Source organism: Dendronephthya gigantea, unplaced genomic scaffold (genome assembly GCF_004324835.1).
Source record: "Dendronephthya gigantea isolate DGI-Jeju-01 unplaced genomic scaffold, DenGig_1.0 000102F, whole genome shotgun sequence".
Classification (NCBI taxonomy): domain Eukaryota; kingdom Metazoa; phylum Cnidaria; class Anthozoa; order Malacalcyonacea; family Nephtheidae; genus Dendronephthya; species Dendronephthya gigantea.
The window spans coordinates 155,172-180,150 of record NW_021163112.1 but is presented as its reverse complement, the minus strand read 5'-3'; the positions used below and the strand labels follow the sequence as shown (position 1 = coordinate 180,150).

The window sequence follows — 24,979 nt, the reverse complement described above, 5'->3', positions numbered from 1 at the left end:
TGCAAAGGAATGATCGATGACTAATGAGAAATGAGTTCCTTTTCAGCTCAAAACACCAAAGATTATCGTGAATAACGACACGTTAGAGTTAATTTTTACACCTTTTCTGAAACGATTTCAAGGATTTGAGTTGATGAAATAAAGCTTACTTTATTTATAAGAGGGAACACAAAAAGAAACCAGTGAATTTCCTTGTGTAAAACGTCTGAATCGTCGATCGTACTTTGTACAGAAGACAGAACTTGATGTATTATTGATCTATTTTTGACAGCTGTTTATGCAAATCTCTGAGATCATTTGAATCTTGATCAGCATAGTGGAAAAACAGTCTAAACAACAACATTTCGTTTTTTAAAAATGTTGTTAAAACTATATTTGTGTGTTGTTGCAACATTATTTGGCAACTTTTGTATGATTCTGGGTGACATTGAAAAAATCTCGCTGCATATGCCTGGCGTTACACCTAAAAAGGTACGTTGTTTTTTTATAAATACATTATGAAATTGTGAATATAATGCTGTAACAGCGTGTTGTCATGTTGATCGCATGATTTTGTGGTAAAATCGTCGAACTATAACTCTATACCAAGTTTTCTCACTTTTCTGAGAATACTCTTTGTTTGCAAAGAGCATTCTTATGTGCACTGTACACTGTAATTAACGTCCTTTATCGATTTCAAAGCAGTGAGCTGTTTCTTGTAAACAATATTAGGTTAATTTTGTTTATATCCAACAGCTAGCTGTCAATAAGTGAGTTGTGATAGCAGAAATGATCATTCATTTGTGACAGCAGAAATGTCGTTCGGCTCGTTCCACAATGTGGGATATATATAACCATTAGTCTGATAATGGCCTGGTTTATGCTTCATATTACAGATAGAGCTAGATCATCTGTCTGGATTGACAAACTTGTGCATTGTTAGGATAGTTGGTTTCATTTGACTTCATAATGAGACAAACTGCCTTGTCTTAATTTGCTGAAGCTCCAGATGGACGATCTGCCTTTGGTATATAAATCAGGCTATAAATTCAGACGATCAGTTATTCAATATAAAAAATATGGAGCAAATTTATCATTCCAGAGGCCAGATGTTCAAAAGCGGCTTATCTAAATTTGGGTTAATTCAAATCTTCATATAAATCTTTCCAATTTCTTATCTATAAACATGAAATAAATACACATTTGCAGAATCCCTTCTCGTTTCTTCTGGTTTGATAGAATTTTTTTTAAGTTTTGAAATGAATAGCTATCCAAAATACATGAGCAAATATGGTGGACCATTATATTTAACCATAGAGTTCATCGAGTTTTGAATAAGCCCCTCCTCTGGGTGAGGTCTGGCTTTCAAATAGTTCATAAGACTATAGGGCAAAACATAATTTGCTATCAAGACATTTTTAATGTATGTTAAACTGTTGTCAATTCATATGCCAAACATAATATTGTGCTCCAAATGGAAAAACAAAATTTAATTGCTGCATAGCTCTTTCATCTTTAGCTTGGAAATATAGGTATATGACTACACTACAGATGTGTGTTAATTGTTATAGGTTATATTTCTATTGTATTATAACTTGTATGTTCATTATTTTCAGGATGATAGCTACTTTGCATGTCCTATAAACTTCCACCTGGAGATTTATTTATAGGTAAGATGTGTTTATTATTGGATTCTCCAGTTTATGAGCACAAATGCCTCACACTGGGGGAAAAACAAGGAACCGTTTTTATTTAATATGTGAGCTGAAGATGCAAGACATCTGTGTTTATAGACAATATCATATTCTCTCTTATAAATCTTTCAATGTTGTTACTTGCAATTTCACATATTGAATAGCAGGATAATTAATGGCCTAGGTCAAGGATCTGTTAATTAATTATCCTTGAATAGAGTGCATATGTGATTTAACTTGAGAACCTTAATTGAAGTTTAAAAGTTTACATTGTTGTATTTGTGTTTTGTTTAGTGAAATATGAACCAGATGCCCACAAAGAAACAGCACATCATATGCTGTTATTTGGATGTCAAGCACCAGGCAGTTATCATAAAGCTTGGTAAGTTTGAGATTCTGTGGTTAACAATTTGTATGATGTGTAACAGCCTAACTATGGAGAGTGAAAGATTAGTTTTTTGAATGCTCTGTGTTATACATACTTGTATTTTTTTGCCTTTTAGGAATTGTGGCGACATGGGATTTGGGACTTGCTCTGGATCTGAGTCTATTTTGTTTGGATGGGCACGAGATGCTCCAGCACTTCAACTACCAAAAGGTATGTTTGATGTTAAGATTTTGAATACATATTTTTCGTAAAAGAACTTTATAGCTGGTATAAACGATCTGGCAAATGTAATTTAAAGTTAATTAGTGCAGCATGCACAATCTAATATTGAAAGTACCTGAGTATAATGATGCTTTTGGGTATGAAATATGAGCTGAAATTATGAATTTCTAAAGATAGTTTCAACCTCAATGCACCAATGAATTTACTTTGAATGTACTAAATAGTAATATATACCCAAATGTGTGGATCGACTACTTTTAGCTATTTACTTTACTTGTACTTGTACTTGTACTTAAGTTCCACCATTGCTGGTTCTAAACATTTGTATAACAAAGCAACAATTAATGGTAATCTTTTGATAGTCAGAAAGATTCAATCAAACGCTTCAATTAATTTTTGCATAGGTTGTGGTTGCTTGCACCTTAATGGCATTTTTCTGGTTGCACTAGCTTTTCTCTACATACCCTTGTCTACCTCTAGGTTATGAACTTATAAAATATTATATATGAAACATGATAAGCTAGCCAGAAGCCAAAACAGCTGATAATCTTACAAACTAAAATACTAAGCAAAAACGAAAAATGAGTTAAATGACATTTCAATTGACATGTCTTGCTGGTAGTCCGTATATCTGGTTTTCAAAACAAGCCTATTTTTTAGTTTTTGTTTTACATTTTATAAATTTTATACCCATTTGCATGAGTCATTTCTGTCATTTCATTTAGATGTTGGATTCAAAATCGGTGGGAATACAGAAATACAGTATCTCACACTTCAAATTCATTATGCTCATGCACTTGAAGGTATTTTAACAGATGATCAGTGGGCATTGTGTCATTGTCCTCAAATAATGTCTCATCAAATGTGGACTTAATCACGGCGTAAAATAAACTAATTTTCATCATCAGGGTCGGTTGTATCAAGCCCATGCATTAAATGGTGGTTTAATATACCGGTAGTTCAAAATGGAAATCAAGTCTATCATTTTATTCAACAAGAGAACTAAATGTTTTGAATCTTAATTCAAAAATACTGTTTACAACTACATATTCAGTGCATAATATTCAAGTTGACTCATTCAAGAAAGATGTAAGAGTGTTATTTAATTTTGACTTATCCGCCATTTAAGCTAAATGGGCTTGATACAACCGGCCCCAGGGCTTTAATTTAACATAGGATATATGTGAACAAAAAAAAGCTTCCCTGATATTGGCGCTAATACATCAAAATGCCAAGAAGTTTTTTGTCAATTCTAGCTAATAGGCAGTTGCTATATCGCATTTGAGTATTTAGCAAATGACCTCTTTCTTACCTGCTACAAAGTTATTATAAAAAATTGCAAAAACATTTAGTTTACCTTACATATCCATTTTATAGAGAAACATTATGACAGATCGGGATTGACATTGCATGTGACTCCAGCACCGTAAGTGTTTGATTCATGAACCATTATTAATGCAGCTACTGCTGCAAACAGATCGAGATAGTTAAAAGGTTTGAGCATGCAGCTGCTTATTTTGAGGTTTTCATTTTAGACAGCCAAACTTGGCATCAATTTACCTCCTGATGGCAATAAATGCATTCATTCCACCTCATTCTCAAGGTTTGTACCAAGTTATGTAAAGTTTGTTATGTATAGCTAACGTTCAATTGATATTGACCCCTTCAAAAAACCTTTGCATTTGTAATGACTGTGTATGTCTCCAGTGAATATAAAATATTGTGATGCTGCAACCCTGAGTGTTCGTTGCTTGCCCCCTTGGTTAGTGTCAAAGTAGAACTTTTGCCTTTTTGTCAACTTTATATGGACTATTTTAAGGTCTGTTCACACAATCCAATTTTGTTAGATCCAATTCACTTCTGATGGATGTTTTATAGTCTGTTGTCTTGTAATGTATACGAGCAGCAATTCCATCTGCTCCTGCTCCATCAATAACTGACTATATTCCATACCTCCGGAGTGAATTGTATGGAACAAAATTGCATCGTGTGAACAGACCTTTATGTAAGCTATATAATTTTGAATAAGCAATAGCAAGAAAGCAAAAAATGAAACTAATTTTAAACTCGGTTATACATATTTCCTTGAGACAAATGATAGGTGAAATCACATTTATTAAACAATATTTTGATGCTAAAGCATGCATTATTTTCAAATTATAGTAATTACATTTATTTTGCAAAGTACAAAGCTTAATATTTATATTGTTATCACTTTATCTTGCTATGACTACAAGAATCACTTTTATCTATAATTTACATGTTATTTATTGGTTAATTACAAGGCAGCTCCAATATATAAAATACACGGTTTGTTACCATACAGCTGCTGTAGCAATCCATCTTGCCTCGTGCATTTCTGGAAGTTCTTCCCAGCTGTATCTGTCAAATCTAAAACCTTCCACAGACTTCAAGGCATTTCCTCTTTCATCCTGGCCTCCCATCACGATCACGGTGTCTCTGACAACTGCAGTCACACATCCTTTCCTCCTGTACTTCATGTCAGGTAGCATGTGACTCTTCTGGGTCTTGATGTTGTACATTAAAACTGCGTTTAATGCTTTGTGGTTACTGTCGACACCACCCATTATGATAACGTTGTCTTCACCCCACTTGACTGTGGCCATTTGACTCACGGGGTAGGGGAGGGGAGCCAACTCCTGACATTCATTCTTAGTGATGTCATATATCATAACACTTTTGAGGGTTAATTGCGAAAGGGGTTGTCCGCCTCCAACTATCAAAATCTTGTCATCAAACATTGCGACGCCATGAGAATATCTGTCCTGTGGCAAGATTGACAATAGTTTTATACTGGTGTTAGGTGGAACAAGGGAGATCTCAATAATTTTATTGGAAGGTGAAGTTGATTTGGAATGTGGATTCATTCTGAGATCATGACCAGCAATCAATATCAACCGTCCTTGATAAAGAACACTGCAGTGTCCAAACAGTAGCCCAACCCCAGTTAACTCAACAGGAACAACTTCCCACTTTGCTCTGGACTGATCAACTTGATCATCGTCCAGTGATAACTGTATCATCGACGTCTTATATGAAGATCCCAAAACAAATAGATTTTTGTTGTGAATAAACGAGGTTGCTCCAGAGAGACATTCTCTCATTGGTTGTAGTAGTGTCCAGGTTCCGCTCGCAAGACTAAACATTTCCACCGATCTTAATCCTCCACCTCCAGCAACAATGATTTTCGGTTCCCTGTCCTTTCCATCAGCTTTTGGAATTCCTTTCTTCAGTTGCTTCGTGATCTCATTCAAACATTTCTTCACTTCAAAATTGTCCGCTTCCAGGCCACGATTGCTTTCTTCCAGTCGACAATTGCTTTCTTCCAGTCGACGATTGCTTTCTTCCAGCCGTCGATTGCTTTCTTCCTGCTTCTTTAGTTGTTCTTGAACCAACTTTTCCACTTTGGACACCACATTTTCTTCAACAGTTTTCATGTTCGCCTCATTTCTTTCCAACTTCACATTAATCGATGCCAAGTTGACTTTGAAGACATCCATCTCTCGTTTTATGTCATTACAACTATGACATTTAACTCTGCGTTGTTCACACACAGCTGTTTCATGATGAAGTAAATCTTGCTTGTTGACTTCCCGTCCACAACCTTCATTCGAGCAGAATGCTGGAGCAAACCCACACTCTGCAACATGCTTTTCAAGAGCGTCCAGCTCAATAAATCTTTCACAACCACGGTTGAAGAATTCACAACGGATCTTAAGTTCAGAAAGCAAGTTCGCTACGGTACGATTCACTTTCAAAGTATCGATAGTGAGTGGTTGCATACATGTCGGGCATGTCTGAGAGTACATGAGATGTCTGGTGATACAACCACGACAAAATACATGTTCATTATGGCGGCACATGACCGGATCTTTGATGACATTCGTGCAAATGATACAGTGCAAGGTCTGGCTGACAATCTGTTCAAAGCGTTCATCATCGTAACCTGTGTCGTACGAGACAAATTTCGATGCCGCCATTTCAAAACAATCAATAGCGTTCAAAGATCGTCGCTCACATTTTTGAACCAGTAGAATATAAAACTGCAAATTAAGAAATTAATCATTACAACAAAATTAAACGGAATCTTTCGATGTATACTCTCCTAAATTTTTATTCAACAATAGTTCTGCATCAATAATCGTTGCCACGTCAGTTTATCACTTCTCTTAGTTTGTAAATATCTAACACTCCGAAACAAATCACAAACTTACCTTTGTTAAGATTACCAGGATATGGCTACTTGCCTTCAAAGTCACTGCAACTATAATTTAAGCGACTAAACGACTTTAAGAAAGCTCTGCCTTAATGAGAGATTCGCGATAAGCCTTGTCTCAGTTTCTGTTTTAAAGCAACCCTAATTCCTGAATGTTAATTTTGCAATTCCTCACGAAGGACTCCTGCAGAGATGTTTCGTAAGGGCTGTTTTTTTACTGTCATATTTTCTATACATATACATACTGCACTTGAACCCACGTAAAAAGTGTAAAACCTATATAGGTTCATGAGTCTTACATGAAGTATTTATTGTTCGTTTAAGTAAATTAGCTTGTAGGTACACCACGTAAGAATTTAATACTGCAAAGCTTTCGGTCCGTTAACCCGGGCCTTCATCAGTGCAATTACTGTACGAGGAAGAAAGCCCGGGTTAATGGACCGGAAGCTTTGCAGTATTAAATACTTGCGTGATGTATACCCACAAGCTAATTTACTTATTTGATGTCACCATGCAAACGTATACAAGAATATTATTCTTCATTTGTTTGGCGAGTGTCGTTAAATCGACGTTTAAAAAGTTCCTGATAACTAACAAAAACCCCGAAATTTTAACTATCACTTCTTCTACAGTAAACAGGCTTTGACTTTCCCCAAGACGTCGAGTTCTTTGTTGTATTTTCTATCAAAATCACACACCACTAGCAAAAAAGTAGCCGTTGCATGAGGTTATTTTTTAGGTACAAATCGGTATTAAACCTTACAATTATACCTTTAGTCGACTTCATGTTAATCCTAACCCAATGTTGTGTTCAACCTGAGCCTAATTTGTGTTCATTTGTTGCCTAATTCTAATATAAGAGTTTATTTACTAAAATCACTCTTCGAAATTCCGTCTGTACTCGTGGTAAAATTCAGTTTTTTACCAAACAGCTGCGGTGGCCTCGTATCTTGCCTCGTGCATTTCTGGAAGTTCTTCCCAGCTGTATCTGTCAAATCTAAAACTTTCCACAGACTTTAAGGCATTTCCTCTTTCATCCTGGCCTCCCATCACGATCACGGTGTCTCTGACAACTGCAGCCACACATCCTTTCCTCTTGTACTTCATGTCAGGAAGCATGTGACTCTTCTGGGTCTTGATGTTGTAAATTAAAACTGTGCTTAATGCTTTGTGGTTACTGTCGACACCACCCATTATGATGACGTTATCTTCACTCCACTTGACTGTGGCCATTTGACTCACGGGGTAGGGGAGGGGAGCCAACTCCTGACATTCATTTTTTATGATGTCACACATAAGAACATTTCTGGGAATCGATTTATGGGAAATGTTCTCCCTTCCTCCAACAATCAGGATCTTGTCACCAAACAGGGCAGCACCATGAAGATATCTCCCTTGTGGCATGGTCGACAACACTTTAATGGTGTAAGGTGCAGCGAGAGAAATCTCAGTAATTCTGTCAGAAGATTCATATGTAACTCTATGAAATCCACCAATCACGAGCAACCTTCCAAGATATAGAACACTGCAGTGCCTATACAATGATCCAGGTAACTCGGCAGGAACGATTTCCCACTTGGCTGTGGACTGGTCAATTTGAGCATCGTCCAATGATAACTTCTCCAAAGATGTCTTTCTCCAACCCCCCAGGATGAATAACTGATTGTTGTGCACAAATGAAGTCGCTCCTTCGCGATGCTCTCTCATTGCCTGTAGTGGAGTCCAGGTCCCACTCGCCAGATTGAACATTTCCACCGATCCAGACTCCTCGCCTCCAGCAACAACAACTTTCGGTTCTCTGTCCATTCCATCAGCTTTTGGAATTCCTTTCTTCAGTTGCTTCGTGATTTCATTCAAACATTTCTTCACTTCAACATTGTCCGCTTCCAGCCGACGATTGCTTTCTTCCTGCTTCTCTAGTTGTTCTTGAACCAACTTTTCAACTTTTGAAACATTTTCCTCAATAGCGGCGACCTTCGCTTCATTTCTTTCCAATTTTTCATTGATCGATGCCAAGTTTACTTTAATGATATTCATTTCATCGCCTTTCACTACGCGTAGTTCACACACAGCTGTTTCATGATGAAGTAAATCTTGCTTGTTGACTTCCCGTCCACAACCTTCATTCGAGCAGAATGCTGGAGCAAACCCACACTCTGCAACGTGCTTTTCAAGATCTCCCAACTCAATAAATCTTTCACAACCACGGTCAAATAACTCACAACGGATCTTAAGTTCAGAAATTAAGTTCGCTATGTTACGAGGCACTTTCAGAGTATCGGCAGTGAGTGGTTCTATACATGTCGGGCATGTCTGAGAATACATGAGATGTCTGGTGATACAACCACGACAAAATACATGTTCATTATGGCGACACATGACTGGGTCTTTGATGACATTCGTACAAATGATACAGTGCAAGGTCTTGCTGACAATCTGTTCAAAGCGTTCATCATCGTAACCAGTATCGTACGAGGCAAATCTCGATGCGGCCATTTCAAAACCCTCGCATTTTACTCACATTTATGAACCAGTACAGTATAAAGCTATGAGTCAAAGAATTGAAATTTGAAACAGTAATGAAAATTGATCTCATGCAGATAGCTTATAGCCTCTCGTGATCTCTTTGTTTATAAATAATGTGAATATAGTAAATTATATACTTACTTTGGGTAAAATGATGAATTGGCCGTCGATTTGGAGGCTAATCGACACTTTGAAAAGCACAGTTGAAGCGCTCAATTTGAGGGTTTAATTATACATCAGTATACAGCTTTAGTTCCGAGATAGTGAATTTCTTTGAATTTTGCGACATTCGACTCTCGCTTGACCCATACTAATAATAATAATGTGACAGTTTGTAATTCTATCCTTTTAATAGTATTTGGTTGAGTTGAAATTGCGATATTTCTCAAACCTTTTTTTATTCGTTTCTTATTTGAAATACTTCGCCATTATAAACATACAGCTTCTCGTTACTGACAAAACGTGCACAGAGCCACTGTTGGGTTGATGCCAGGTACTTAAGCTCTTTCCGTTTAAATATCATCAGCATTTTTACATCGTATTGAAACGTGTTGACGAGCCATTGAACCAGTCAAACTTTTAAACTCAGACGAGATGGGCTAAGTCTGTGTTTACAATGGTTGAACAGAGTTGATAATGTTGTTGTTGAGGGTTTGCATCAACCCGGTCAGTTTTTGGCAAGCTTTAACTGGAGCGCGCATACATTTCTGCCTTGATTTGGAAAGACCCGCAGGGCGTGAAGGTGATTATATACAGGGCGCTTATATGATTATATACAGGGCGCTTATATACTATATATAGTATATAAGCGCCCGGATTATATAAAACATCGTATGCTTGCTGAAATGACTGTATTTTTAAAATCAATTTCTTTATTTGCAAACGGTTTTATGCTTATTCTAAGTTTAACTCTCCCAAATTTTATCCTAACTGTTAACTTAATTGTTATCTTGATCTAATCCGTGATCCTAATCCCGATTAAATATCTAACCTAATCCAAGCTTGATTAAAGTCTTATCTTGTGCTGTCATTTATGGGTTAAAATGGTGAAAATCGTTTATCGAATCTGAATAATTTATGTATCAGATTTACTAGTGACATGTTTGTATATCATTTTTATATTACATATATTGACTAACATACAGCAGCCGTAGCAATGCATCTTGCCTCGTGCATTTCTGGAAGTTCTTCCCAGCTGTATCTGTCAAATCTAAAACTTTCCACATACTTCAAGTTGTTTCTACCATCTTGGCCTCCTATCACGATCACGGTGTCTCTGACAACTGCAGCCACACATCCTTTCCTCTTGTACTTCATGTCAGGAAGCATGTGACTCTTCTGGGTCTTGATGTTGTAGATTAAGACTTTGCTTAACGCTTTGTCGTTGCTGTCTGCGCCACCCATTATGATGACGTTATCTTTACCCCACTTGACTGTGGCCATTTGACTCACGGGGTAGGGGAGGGGAGCCAACTCCTTAAATTCATTTTTAATGATGTCATACATCAGAATATTTTGAAGAGTTGACGAATTGAATAGGGTCTTCATTCCTCCAATGATCAGAATCTTATCACCAAACATCGCAACGCCGTGGAAGTATCGTGTCTGAGGCATTCTAGACAACAGTTTCCTGGGATAAGGAGGGACAAGTGAGATCTCAGTAATTCTATCCGAAGATGTACTTGTACATCCATCATAACCACCTATCAGTATCAACCGTCCCAGATGAATCACGCTACAGAGGGCATACAATGATCCTGGTAACTCCGCACAAACAATCTCCCACTTGGCTATGGACTTGTCACTCAAAGCAACGTCCAATGACACCTTCTCCATGGAAGTCTTGCCAAAACCTCCCAAAATGAATAATTGATTGTTGTAGACAAACGAAGAGGCTCCACTGTGACGTTCTCTGGTCCCCTGTAGTCGTGTCCAGGTCCCGCTCGCCAGGCTGAACATTTCTACCGATGTTGACGTCAATTCGTCGCCTCCAGCAACAATGATTTTCGGTTCTCTGTCCTTTCCATCAACATTTGCAATTCCTTTCTTTAGTTGCTTCGTGATCTCATTCAAACATTTCTTCATTTCAACATTGTCCGCTTCAAGCCGTCGATTGGTTTTTTGGACAAGGTCAAGTTTTGAAACAACATTTTTCTCGAGAGTTGTTATTTTCGCGTCGTTTCTCTCGTAATGTTTCTCAATTCTTTCGAATTTTGCATTGATCGATGCCAGGTTAGCTTTAACGACATTCACTTCATGACTTATGTCATTACAACTATGACATTTAACCCTGCGTTGTTCACACACAGCTGTTTCATGATGAAGTAAATCTTGCTTGTTGACTTCCATTCCACAACCTTCATTCGAGCAGAATGCTGGAGCAAACCCACACTCTGCAACATGCTTTTCAAGATCTCCCAGTAAAATGAATCTCTCACAACCACGGTCGAAGAACTCACAACGAATCTTAAGTTCAGAAATCAAGTTCGCTATGTTACGAGGCACTTTCAGAGTATCGACAGTGAGTGGTTCTATACATGTCGGGCATGTCTGAGAGTTCATGAGATGTCTGGTGATACAACCACGACAAAATACATGTTCATTATGGCGACACATGACCGGATCTTTGATGACATTCGTACAAATGATACAGTGCAAGGTCTGGCTGACAATCTGGTCAAAGCGTTCATCATCGTAACCAGTTTCGTACGAGGCAAATCTCGATGTCGCCATTTCGAAAGCAGGTTTCTTATTTTCGCTCACATATTTCGTAATGCGTCATGATGTGAATCAGAAGATTAGCCACCTGTAAGTCAAAAAACACAGCATAAATTCCTTCCCTGAATTGTCATTTTAACAACAGTTCTGCATTAATTCGTATAATTGTTGTGAACTCTGTTATCATTACCCGTGGTTTGTCATTGGTAAATCGCTAGGATAAATCATGAACTTACCTTCTTTAAAATCACTATTGGCTAGAAAAGGTAAATTACTTTCTAAATCGTCTGCGGCGTTTTATGAAAATTTCCAAATACGTTTCTTTGCTTCAAAGCGACCTTTAGTATACATTTCCTGTGTTTTGATTTAAGAGTTATATATAGGAACGCTACGAAGACTTCCTGCATATCTGCATGATAGAATTCTTTGATAATGTGCTTGTACACATCCTGTTCTGGCTTCCTGCAGAGACGATTTCTTACAATTACACAATTACATATTATTTGACATGATCGAAACCGCAGGTGGCGGATACCGGCTACGCGATAAAACCTAACGGAAAATTTGTTAACATTGATGGTTATCAGTAGAAATTTAGTCCTATTTTGTGGAGTTGTATGAAACATATTTGTCTTATGGCGTATATAAAGCAAACTGACATGTTGTTTAAGCTTGCTTCAAATACTTGCTTTAATGAACCAAGCGAGAATCGTAATCATGATAGAAAGATATGATATAAATATAGCTAATATAATACACTGGCGGTCAAAAAAAAACTGCTCAAATGTTGCTATTATCGTATGTAACAGGAATCGTAACAATCATTTTTTTATTGTACAATAGCGGTCATAAAGAACTGTTTAGATACAAATTCATAAAAAAGAAGCGAATATAGGAGAGAGCTTTATAGGCATTTTGGATAATTCTCTTATTCCAAGCAATATTTCAATAATGTAATGCAACCTGCCACCCTTCCAAGATATAGTCAAACAATGGTTTCAGGAAGAGGGAGTGACAGAAATGGATTGGCCTGCACAGTCAAAAGACTTTAACACTATTGAAAATCTGTAGGACATTGTGAAGGGGATAGTGCAAGAAAGGAAATCATTCATAAAGCGTCCATGATTTATGCGTTGCTGTAAAGACTGTCCATAGGATGAATTTCTTTTGACCGTTAAGATTACCACCTTAACAGAAAGTATGCCACGCCGGTGTAAGGCCGTTATCAATTATCACGCCAAAGGAGGGTCAACAAAATATTAATATTTCATATAGCTTAGCATGTAATCTAGTCTATATTTACTCGTATATATTGACTTGTTAGAGGGACAGTTACGTTCATTTGAGAGCAATTCAACTTGTTTTGAGCAGTTCTTTTTGACCGCCAGTGTATAATAATATACATACAGTTTATGAGTGAATTACTAGCATGTCGTTCTTAACATAGGCCTAGACTAACCTGTATTGAATGGACGAGGTTCACCCGTTTCAAGACTTTAAATCAACTACACACAACACACGTATCTCCAAAAAACAATGTATTTTAATCATGTAAATTGAGCTTTTTATAGAACGATCTAACCCCCCCCCCTCGTTATGCTCGCAAAAAAGCATGGGAAGGTTTTAAAATTACCCTTTTTTCAAACAATGTTTGGGTCTATTTGTTTACAACTTGAGGATCAGAAGGTGCATCTATTATACTATTATCTCGTTTATGGCAATGTTTGATTGCTTTATTAAGGCCATGTTACACAGTTTTCCTTGCAACTTGAAATACAATTCTACTTTGAAGTGATGTAAATTAGTGAAGAGTCTTGAAAATGTGAGTGTAAGATACGCCGTGGAGTGTAATAAAGACAAAAGTTTGGTAGCCGCCAAATTTACATCTTTCAAAAAAAGAATTGCATTGCAAGTTGCAAGAAAAATTGGCACCGTGTAACATTGCCTTCAACAAGTGTACATGAATTTTTTCTATTCGTAATATTTACAGCTTACTGCCGTAGCGCAGTGTCGTGCTTCATTCATTTCTGGAAGTTCCTGCCACGAATTACTTTCAAATGAAAATTTTTCCACCGATTTTAAGCAATTTTCGTCTTCGTCATTTCCCCCCATGACGATCACGGTGTCTCTGACAACCACAGCCACACATCCTCTTCTCCTGCACTTCATGTCTGGTAACATTTCGCTCTCCTGCGATCGGATGTTGTACATGAAAACCTTGTTTAACGCACGTCGATTTCTATCAACACCGCCAATTATGATGACGTTATCTTCACCCCACTTAACTGTGGCCATTTCAGTCACGGGGTAGGGGAGGGGAGCCAACTCCTCACATTCATTCTTAGTGATGTCATACATGATAACACTTTTGAGAGTTGCATTGCTTCGAATGCCATATCTACCACCGACAATCAAAATCTTGTCATCAAACAATGCAACACCATGGTAACATCTTCCCTGTGGCATGGTCGACAACGGGTTCATGGTGTAAGGTGGAGCAAGAGAAATCTCAGTGATGCTATTAGCATAGCTCTGACCATAACCACCAATCATTATCAACCGTCCATCATGAATAACGCTGCGATGACCCACCAAAGGTCCAGGTAACCTAACCGGAATATCTTCCCAAGGTATGGACTGGTCGTGAACCACAAGGGATGTTAATTTCTCACTGGATCTTGTTGGAATGCCTCCAATGACTACCATTTGTCCTTGGTGAACAACAGAAAACGCGTCACTACGACTTTGTCTCATCGACGCTAGCGGCGTCCAAGTTCCTTGAGAGGGTTGGAACATCTCCACAGAACTTAACGCGTTTCCTTGGTTCTCACCTCCGGCAACAATAACAACCGACTCTTCGTGTAATGCGCTATGTCGCTCCTCACATTTTTTAAAAAGCTGTTTAAAGTCTGTAGTGACATCCTCCGAATCATTGCTGCTTCTTCCAAGTTGTACAAACGATGGCTTGATAACACGCAGCGAACCACCTATTATTACGGGGAACTCCGTTGTCAACGACAGAACTCGTGAAACTCTGCGGCGCTGACGCTCGGCTATTTCATGCTCAACTTCATGATCAGATAAATCTTGTCTATTCACTATGGCGTCACTCCAAAGACATTTCTCTGGAGCAAACCCACACTCTGCAACATGCTTTTCAAGATCTCTCAGTTCAACAAACTTCGTGCAACCACGGTCGAAGAAATCGCATTGAATTTTTAATTCAGACAGTGAGTTCGTTACATTTTGAGGTACTTGGGTCAGAGAATCGACAGTGAGTGGTTCCATACATGTCGGGCATGTCTGAGAGTTCATGAGATGTCTGGTAATACAACCACGACAAAATATATGTTTATTATGGCGACACATGACCGGGTCTTTGAGGACATTGTGACAAATTTGACAGTGCAAGGTCTGGCTGACAATCTGTTCAAAGCGTTCATCATCGTAACCTGTGTCGTATTCCGCATCCTTTCTGGCCATTTCAACTCAAGACGTTCCTTGGATCCTTCCCTCACGTTCTTCTTGTACGAGTTACGGTTTAGGCTGCTCTCAAACGCCAGCTTTCGATTTCAACTTCCTACATTGTTATTCAACAGCAGTTCTGTATCAATGATCCTTGTCACGTCGATATATCACTTCTTCTGTATGGTTCCTACGCCCTGTTTTTGTCAATTTGTGTGACTGAATTGAATCCTTTGCCCACCAATTTTATATCGAGAAAAGATCTACAGAAAGACAGATAGAAATAACCTTTTTTATCCACTATAAACACTGTTCATGTAAAATGTTTGCTTTAATTTAGTTCAAATTTAATTTAGTTCTAATTTAGTTCCGGCCAGTTAATGTGGCGATAAAACTGCTATATAGGTTGTCTTTTAAAAACAATGACGTGCTGCCACTTTTTACTCTGCCTATAATGCAAGGCAATTTTCCTTCTCACTAGCTAGTTTAGTAAGACAACATTCAAAACTATATGAGCTATAACCATATTTCGTCAACTTAACAAGCATTTTTGTCGCAATATCGGCGTATGTGTTTACGTTGTGTATTATAGTTTAACTTGGTCTAGACCAAATAATTTTGCTCAACAGTAGTTGGGTAATTTCAGAACGTGTAGATGCGAACACGTATAGTGGATATTTGTAAGACAGAAACGCATTTAAATCTGATCGTTAAAACTAGCTTTCGATGAAGACAGCTTTCCATTTGTACTTGAACATTTATGCTTCGGTGATGAGATATTATTTTGTACCTTTCTCTTTAGCACATTTGGTAAATCAGAACTTACCTTCTCCAAAATTACCAGGAAATATGATAAATTCCCTTAATGCATTTACTTTTGAGGGTCTTATTAGATCCTTGCCTACGAAGCGACTTGGCTTTAAACAGTGTCAGCCTGTATTCATGAGCTATGGCTATGTTGTATATATAAAGGCAATGAAAAACACTCGAATTCCAAACAAAGACTGTTTTTTCCGTCGCGTTTGAAAGTGTAAAACGCGTATACAAGCAATTAAACGTCAGGAAAAATGCGCTCGCAAATCATCTAACTTACCTAAGCCTGTTAAAGACATTGAACTTTTCATGTGACATTTAGTTTAAACCTCAAACGCCATTCACTCAGTTGGCTTTTCATTTATAATGATCTCGTTGATTTCAGGGATTCACGTGGACATCGCGTGCAAATACGAAAGCGACCAAGAAATCAATGCTTTTGCCTTTCGTACGCATGCGCATGATTTAGGTAAGTTCAGGGCGGCATGTTTATTACACTCCATGGTCGCTTTTTACACTTGCATTTGAAGACTCTTTACTAATTTTCATCTCTGAAAAGTAGAATTGTATTACAGGTTTTAAGATACATTGAACCGTGTATAAACATGGCCTTTTAAGTCTTGTTTATTCCGCAATAGGTCGTGTCATCACTGCATATCGGATTAGAAACAATACTTGGAGATTACTGGGCAAGGGCGACCCCCAAGCGCCACAGGTAGGATATTTATTTCATCAGTTTTACACAGTCTGTCAGACACTGTTTTACACAAACTTCGACAGCCGAATCTAACAACCATGGCCCCAAAATTGTACAACGCACTTGCCATAGGGTATCAGTATGAAACGTTCAGATAACCAATTCTACCCATGTTGAATTCAGCGTTATATTCAAGTATTTTATGAAAATGGTTGACGATAGACATGCAGCAGCACCATATCACTGGTCGAACTGAGTTTCTTTGCAAGTGTTGCTTAATCGCGACTTTGGAAACAGTCTCAGTCACTTGCTAATTGTCTGTAAGAGTAATAAAACATAATATCGTTTTTTAGGCATTTTATCCAATGGATAATGTTACAATGATTAAAAAAGGGGACATTTTGGTAAGCCCATGATTCTTCTCTACCATTTACTGATTTCGTCACTTCGAATCATTGCATCAACAATTCGTATTTTTGAGAACTTCTATTGCCAGGCAAGTCGTAAGTGTCGTGAACATGCCAAGGTGCCTGATATGATTGAATGATAGAATATTTTTATGCGTAGTCAACAATGACCGGTTTGAATACAGAAATAAAGACAAATTCACATCCAGACTATCCCTCATCGGTGAAAATGACTCGTACACGACAATTACGACTGAATTGAAACCAGGCTTAATAGTTTCCATCGTGTAATTTTCTGACCCATGTTGGGGAAACATAATCGTGTTTTTTCTCCGTGTTCAGGCTGCGAGATGTACGTACGATACTGTGAATAGTGGAAAAACTTCAGCTACTCTGATTGGGTGAGTAAAAATGACTAAATACTCACTTTATATTTTTCGCCAGTTGCTGACACAAGCTGTTTGTATTTGCAAGTCGGTGTCTTGCGGTTCTCTGAGCCAGAACTTCACAGCCTGCTGGGATAAGCACTCTCAGGTCTAACAATGACACAAATCTAACTGTTTTTCATTCGCAATAATGTTCTCAACTATGTGTCTTGACATCACCTTTTTAGCTTTATGCTAAAAGCTAGCTTTGAAATATGGCGTTTGTACGCATGTTTATTCTTTCATACATATACCATGGTAAGATCTGCACACGACAAAATTGTTTTATTGGTGTAAATGAGCCTTCACCAAGCTGGTGTTTCATTGCAATTTTAGTTCAACAGCTGCTGACGAGATGTGTAACTTTTACATGATGTACTATCGAGATGCAAACAGCAGTATCTCCACGCCTGAGGTCTGCGCAGAACAGCATGAGTACGAGAACCTTTACGATTCTTTTCCAATCGGTTCTGATGTTGCTCTTCGCTCTGGTCCAGGCCACCATCATCATCATCACCACCATGGTAGTCCCGAGGAAGAGGCTGGGAACGAGTCTGCTGATGTCGCAACTGACAGCAAGGTGACTGGCGCGAGTCAAGGTGAAGAAATATCTTTATCCACTATCCAGTTATCATTTACGTAACGACTTTACATGAAGTACAATGATGCCTTAAGTTCTGTTCATACGATCGAATTTTGTTGGATCTAATTCACTTCTGACGTATGGGATGTAGTGTAAAAGCAATACTGAATTGCCATACCGAATTATCGTTAAAGCAATACTGAATTGGATCCAACAAAATTGGATCGTGTGAACAGACCTTTATATTTAGTATAATCATACCAGTAAAAATACCCAATCTAATAATAGGTATTGTGTATAACATCGTGCTGTATTGTAGTTATACTTCAATATAAATATATGAAATGTTACTGAAGGAAAGTTACTGAAGAAAAGCGTTGTCAGTATATGTGTTTAGTTAAACAGAACGGTTAGATCTTCAGATTTCTACGTTTTTTTAGTTTTCCCCACAAGTGTCCCTGAGAGAACCACTATTCAGACCTCTAGGAGTGAGAGAAAGTCCACAGAGAAACCGTTGACTAGAACGTCAAGCAGCGACCAAAAATCCGGTGGCCAAATAAATAATGTGCATGAAGATGGCTCGGATCAAATTGGTACAAATGGTGACGTCAGTAATGGTGATGATGATGATGACGTAAGTGATGGTAGTGACGTTCAAGATGGAGATGGTAATGTTAAAGAAGGTGATGGTAACGTCGAAGCTGACGGTGTCATAAAGGTTGATGCTGGTATCAAAGATGGTGATGACATCAAGGATAATGACGACGATGACGTCAAAGATGATGACGATGACGTCAAAGATGATAATGACGTCAAAGATGATGATGACGTTACAGGTAACGTTAAAGATGATGATGACATCAAAGATGATGATGACGTTAGAGATAGTGGTAACGTTAAAGATAATGCTAATAATGCCAAAGAACTGAATCACGTCATCCAAAGTTTGGACGTCACAAACGACAGACCTATTACCCACACCACGTCTTACCAACAGGCCAGAGAAATTACCACAGGGAACCCATTGCAAGAAACAACACAATCCCCACAGACGAAAACATCCCGTTCCACCACAAGCGACGTCTCAACAAGTACTTCGATTTCCGAGCAAATTACGACGTTCTCCGAGCTTCCGAGCGGTTCAAAATTTTCTCGAACGACAAGATCGACAAAAAAATCAACTTCGACGTCTTTTGACGATGACAATTTATCCAAGACTACATCAAGTATTGGCGGAGAACGGTCACAAGTTGAGCCTTCTTTGGCGTACGGAGTAACGGGCTTTAATGTTTCTCTGGTGGAATCCTGGCCGTTTGAAGTGACGGCGGGCTTGGGGCAAGTGACTGGCTTAGCAGTGGATACCGCTGGTCGCTTGTTCGTGTTTCATCGCAGTGAACGAACCTGGGAAGCGGAGTAAGTGCTGGAAGATTACTCAATACTATGTTTGCATAAATCATTTCAAACGTTTTGCTAGAATTCTAGTACATATTAATTTGCCGTTCAAAAGTCAGTCGGTTGGCTTTAATCCTGTGTTACTACGAACCTACAAATCATTTTTGTAGCGTTTTGTTATCAAGTTGAATAGATGGTTTCAGAAATCTTCCCTGTCTTAATGGAGTTTTGTTCCCAAAGTCTTGAATAGTAATAAATGAAACATTCAACAAAAACAGCAGATTAAGATTAAACGTTTTCAAACCGATCTCAGATACTCTCCTTTCAATCCAGACAGTTATAGCATTGGAAAACGTAAACTTTCACAATTCCATAGCTTCATTCAGTTCTTTTTTGCTCAATTCTCGTATTTACCTATTCCAGCACGTTCAACATAGACGATTCATTCCGGAATCCGCAAATCCGCGGTCCCATCCTTGGTTCTACCATCTTGGTTTTGGATGGTGTCAGCGGTAAAGTCCTGGAGAAACATGGCGAAAATATGTTTTATATGCCTCACGGTCTTACCATCGATCACCAAGATAATGTATGGGTCACTGACGTTGGCCGTCATCAGGTAAGGTCGTCTGTTCGAAAAGAACGTCAAATCAGTCCACCGCTCCGGTGAGACCATCTGTTTTTTTATCGTTTATTGCGAATTTTGTAGGTGATGAAGTTCCCTCGTGGCGAATTCAAAAAGCCGACTTTAGTTTTGGGTAAAAACCTTGTTCCTGGCTCCGGATACGAACATTTCTGTAAACCAACTGATGTGGCTGTGGAAAAATCTGGTGTCTTTTATGTTTCTGATGGGTAAGGTCAAGGGCTCTTATATTTTTAATGCAAGGATAAATATCTTTTAAAATGCAATAAATACATTTCGATGGTAGAAGCTTCTTCTATAGGTGCAGTTAGAATATTTTTCCCCGTCAAATATCCGCAGTTTTTCTATTTTTACTATATGTAATGTGACTATGGACCTGGAATGTGTCAAGAATTTGGAAGAGGGAAAACGATGTGCAGTGCTTTTATGAGCCTCCAAACACAATTCTCACGAAACCTTTCGTTTTTGTTTTAGCTATTGCAATAGCAGAATCATGAAGTTTTCGCCTGAAGGTCGGGTTATGAGAGTGTGGGGGAAGGCCTCCCGGCAAAATGGTGAGTGATGCTATGTTTTTACAACTTTTCCTGTGTGTTGGAAATTGTGCGGATATATGATAATTAACATAATGCATGCATAGGTATAATTAACACTGCATGAGGAACAATAATAAGTAAGGAACTCGGATGATTAAAGACAGATTGGAAGTGACGTTCAACTTGAGTGTATCAATTAGGGATTGCGGTAGTGAATGTGAATGTGTGTGGATGAAATGCAGATGTATTAGCTTGTACCTTTCGAGGTTCACCTAAGACTTGGTCGTTGCATTTCCTTACGAAAAACTTTGCCTTAAATTGAGCTTCATGTTCTAACAATCTCGCACTGTTATTTCCAGTTCCTCTTCCGGGCACATTCGTTATTCCGCACAGTCTAACCCTGGACGAGAACAAAGGAATGCTGTACGTCGCTGATCGAGAGAACGGTAGAATTCAATGCTTTGACACAGAAGGAAAGTTTCATAAGCAGATCTCATCTCCAAAATTTGGAGGACTCGTGTTCGCTGTCGTCTTCAGTAACCAAGGTAGGGTTTGCCGCAGGCAATATCGTTAGAGGCAAGTCCATTGACTCGATCCAATAAAGACAAGCAAGGCTTTGCCTGTTTGAAACGTCCGTCACAACTAGTAACATTAGAAGTCGTAACACATATAACACTACTGACTCAGAACAATGTTTCGCTGAAATCGCTGAATAGGAACCTATTTATAGTAATTTAGACTAAATTCTATCACTTCTTGCGTGCTTTTTACGTTTATCATTTTCTTCAAGATTACGTTAAGATTTCTTGTCATTAGGATTTCTTCATCTGTCACAAAACAACAACACATCGGTATTAAACTAAAATCGCTTGACAAATCACAATTTTAATAATCACTTTTGTAATTATGTATAAAGCTGTATGAACAACAAACTAATCCACGCTATACTTTCTTTCTGTAATATAGATGACGTTCTTTATGCTGTGAACAGTGGTTTCAAAACTAAAGTTCAAGGATTTACGATAAATCCACGCAGTGGAGATATCATCGCAACGTGGAGTCCTCACGGCAAGGTACGAGTCTCGGTTATCCCCCGGGGTTCTGGGTATCCTCAAAGGATTCTGGTTATCCCTCTGTGATACTGGTTAGCCTCCGAGGATCCTAGTTCCCTTCGCCTCGTGAGGATTCTGGTTATTCTTCCAAGGATTTGATTTTCCTTCCAAGGATCTTCCAAGGATCTTCCAAAGATTCGGCTTTCCAACATGGAATTATCACCCTAACAATGGACCAACAATAATGGCTGATAGGACACGTTTTAACGTCTATGTTTCATAATATCTTTCCATAGGGCTTCTCACAACCTCATGCTGTCGTTTCCAATGGCTCGAGTATTTTTGTTGCTGAAATCGGTCCCAACAGAGTGTGGAAATTTGAACACCCGAGCAAAGGTTAGCATATCTTTAGAGAGTTGATAACTTTGATCGCACAAGTTGTGAAAATTGACAAACCTGCAGCAGACGTGTGCTCGGGCTGCTTGTTCCAGGCTTGTTGACAAGTTGCTGCAAACCCGCAGCAGAATTTTTACAAGCTTGTCGACTCCGCAGATTGCTACAAGCTTGTTCTATCAACTTGTTATCGTTATGCAATTCCACAAGTTGTCAGTGACAAGCTTGTAGCGACTTCACAAAATAACAACATTGTTAACAAGCTTGTTGCGAACACAACTTGACAACAAGATGTGAGATTTTTACATTCAGAGCATTCATAACTAGTTGCTCCATTCGCGTCCATCGCAGGGATAAAATCGCAGTATTATAAACAAGCGTGCAAGTGTAACATATTTGTACTTTACTAGTTTCTGTTAAAGACGAGAACTTTGTCCGTGGACTGAACGCGGCCGTCCAGGGATCAAACCCAACAAAACCCTCTGACGAAACTACCACGGGCAAGCATGACGATACCAGAAAGCCACACGAGTCCAGTAATAGCCCCGGGTACATAATATTGGCCATACTGAGTGTCCCAGTTGTCGTACTGCTTGTGGTTGGTTTGATAAGTCGATTGACTCGGGGTAGCCATAGGTCACCCAAGTACGATATGATGGATGCCTCACTTGGAAATCACACCGGTTCCGGGAATTGGTGTAATTCTATGAACTGCTGCAACAGGCAATATCGTAACATGGAAGAACTGTATCTCATGGACAGCGACAGCGATATCGACATTTACCCCGATGTGCGCGTGGGCAAAAAGTGATTGGTCCGTGATTGAGCATGAACATTAGATCACGTGGCGGTTTGAATTCTTATCAGGGAGATTTAGCATGTCTTAAGACGTGAACGTCAAAGACGTGAAAATGGCGAGTAAATGGCGTGGCATGTCCATATTTGGGCGCATCACGCCATTTATTCGCCATTTTCACGTCGTCTTTGACGTTCACGTCCTTATGCTAAATCGCCCAATTGTAGATCCAGGGCGTGTTTACACATGTTCGCGCGGTTCTATAGGGTCTGGCCTCTCTTTGAGATTTCCATTGCTGAAATGAAACGAAGGAAATGATCATTCAGTTTTTTTCGAGTATCTGGTTTCTGGATTGGTTGATTTTTGTACTTGGATCAGCTGGTTGTTGCGACTTTGGTGATGGTCGATATGTTTGCAGGGCCCTAAGAACCGGGTGCTCACTTCAGGTACGCTCCTCCCTCTGACTGCCAATTTTAGACTTCAAAAGTTATTCGACCTCCTAACTTTGACTTGCTTCTTGCCACCCTCCCTGTGACATTTTTACACAAGGGGTTGATAAGAACTCAAACCGCCAGTAGACGAATTTAATATATTATTTCAATTTTATTCTGCCGTGAAATTTTCCATAGACCTCGAGTGCCTTCTGGCAAGACATTCAAGCACTAGTGAATTGTATTTTTATTGCATTAAAAATGCAGTTGAATGGAATATAAATTATTGCAAAAATCTATGCCTTTGCAAAAATCTATGCCTTTTTATTATGACGGACAGTCACATCATTGACTGAAAAGTTACTAAAAGTATTCTGGTTTAGGAAAAAAAGCGCCTTTGTAAGTTGTAACGACTAGAGACTTTGGTCATGATGTTGAAATTAGCATAACGCGCAACCAACGCAACTCGTACCTAGCCTGCATGGCAGGCGATCTTTAAAATCGGGCGATACTCGTGCTCGGTGACGTCAATGGTGACGTGTTACGGTGATGTTTCCATGGTGACGTATTCGATTACGTATAATTAATATTCCAAAATATAACAACAAAAGCGTCCCAACTTTTCAATGAAGACTATTTTTGTTTTATTCAGTATTTTCTCCATCATTTCTTTGTAAGAATATTAGAGTATACATTCCGCTATGTCAACATCGAGCGTGTCTACTCTGAGATTCGAAAATGGAGAAAGTCGCGATACAACGTTTGCGCAAAGTTTGAAAGATCAGCCTTCGAGCGAAACGTCGAAAGGGCATCACTGGAATTCGAAAGCAAAGCAAATGATTTTGGACGAATCTACTACAGAAAAGCAGGCAAACAGATTACTCCGAGACGATACGATGTTAGAGGCTTTAGATAACTTAACAGACAACGAATTAGATGAGCTTTACGAACGAAGTTTGGTGCTGAATAAAAGATTGAAACAGCATTTAAAAGATGAACATTTGGCAGGAAGTGTAAACAATCTTGAAAAGACAACTGATATTCAATGGTCTAGAAACACTGTGGTTTTGCCGCCAATTGTTACGAAGAACAGTCTAGTGGCTAGACGCCTTAAGGCAAACAGATAATATTTACTCAACAACAATATTAGTGATTTAGTGATCAATATATTTATATGTGTATATGAGTAATGAGTAGGGAGCTCGATATACCCACAGTTAGCGAAGTATAGAGATAATACAATGAAGATATTCAAAATAAAATTCAATAAACTTGGTTTACTTCATATAAATGCGTTTCAATGCTTGGCATTGCTTGAAATCAAACGCGACTCGAGGTAGTAATAATAATAACCCGCGACAAGCCACGACCCACGACAAATTAAAACCATGACAATCAGATTAATCATCATATAAAACATGACCTATGAAGTTTTGTAATATTGTAAATACACCGTAATGAACTTAGAAATAACAAAATATCTCATTTAAAGGCAACTCTTCGGTAAAATCAAAGAATGCTAAATTTTCTGTGTGAAAGCCAGCACAGAAATGAAAACAGCAGAAATATAAAGTTGTCATCATAAGAT

The 24,979-nt window shown here is 38.5% G+C and overlaps 3 protein-coding genes across 5 annotated transcripts; 1 reads left to right on the top strand and 2 right to left on the bottom strand.

The window, feature by feature from the left end:
* The first annotated feature begins 44 nt into the window (after positions 1-44).
* LOC114534455 (peptidyl-glycine alpha-amidating monooxygenase B-like) lies at positions 45-24,667 on the top strand. The gene is made up of 20 exons (XM_028555897.1): positions 45-471; positions 1,596-1,649; positions 1,968-2,055; positions 2,177-2,271; positions 3,009-3,086; positions 3,661-3,709; positions 3,819-3,886; positions 16,428-16,511; positions 16,681-16,757; positions 17,093-17,143; positions 17,489-17,547; positions 17,908-18,170; positions 18,595-19,567; positions 19,970-20,162; positions 20,253-20,395; positions 20,661-20,740; positions 21,079-21,264; positions 21,686-21,792; positions 22,068-22,167; positions 22,575-24,667. Exons 2-20 carry the CDS (start codon positions 1,613-1,615, stop codon positions 22,973-22,975), a joined length of 3,132 nt encoding a protein of 1,043 aa, XP_028411698.1. The 5' UTR covers positions 45-471; positions 1,596-1,612; the 3' UTR covers positions 22,976-24,667.
* Positions 4,498-12,082, bottom strand: LOC114534456. Of its 2 annotated transcripts, XM_028555899.1 has the most exons (3): positions 12,001-12,082; positions 11,312-11,852; positions 4,498-5,816 (listed from the first exon to the last, which is right to left on the bottom strand). In XM_028555899.1, the coding sequence occupies exons 2-3, from the start codon at positions 11,777-11,779 to the stop codon at positions 4,599-4,601; spliced, it is 1,686 nt and encodes a 561-aa protein (XP_028411700.1). In that variant the 5' UTR covers positions 11,780-11,852; positions 12,001-12,082; the 3' UTR covers positions 4,498-4,598. The 2 variants fall into 2 exon arrangements, with proteins under 2 accessions (XP_028411700.1, XP_028411699.1); XM_028555898.1 differs by lacking the exons at positions 11,312-11,852; positions 12,001-12,082 and adding an exon at positions 6,519-6,622 and having other exon boundaries at positions 4,498-6,347.
* Positions 7,007-9,727, bottom strand: LOC114534458. 2 transcript variants are annotated; one of them, XM_028555900.1, is made up of 3 exons: positions 9,438-9,727; positions 9,188-9,356; positions 7,007-9,066 (listed from the first exon to the last, which is right to left on the bottom strand). In XM_028555900.1, the coding sequence occupies exon 3, from the start codon at positions 9,014-9,016 to the stop codon at positions 7,442-7,444; it is 1,575 nt and encodes a 524-aa protein (XP_028411701.1). In that variant the 5' UTR covers positions 9,017-9,066; positions 9,188-9,356; positions 9,438-9,727; the 3' UTR covers positions 7,007-7,441. The 2 variants fall into 2 exon arrangements, with proteins under 2 accessions (XP_028411701.1, XP_028411702.1); XM_028555901.1 differs by having other exon boundaries at positions 9,188-9,727.
* Positions 24,668-24,979: the final 312 nt, after the last annotated feature.

Coding starts and splice junctions, on each gene's coding strand:
- LOC114534455 (XM_028555897.1), top strand. CDS start 1,613: ATGTCCTATAAACTTCCACCTGGAGATTTATTTATAG. Junction 16,758..17,092: donor GCGACCCCCAAGCGCCACAG/GTAGGATATTTA, acceptor ATCGTTTTTTAG/GCATTTTATCCAATGGATAA. Junction 17,144..17,488: donor TTAAAAAAGGGGACATTTTG/GTAAGCCCATGA, acceptor CTCCGTGTTCAG/GCTGCGAGATGTACGTACGA.
- LOC114534458 (XM_028555901.1), bottom strand. CDS start 9,016: ATGGCCGCATCGAGATTTGCCTCGTACGATACTGGTTACGATGATGAA.
- LOC114534456 (XM_028555899.1), bottom strand. CDS start 11,779: ATGGCGACATCGAGATTTGCCTCGTACGAAACTGGTTACGATGATGAA. Junction 5,817..11,311: donor AATGTCATAGTTGTAATGAC/ATAAGTCATGAA, acceptor AGTTGTAATGAC/ATAAAACGAGAGATGGATGT.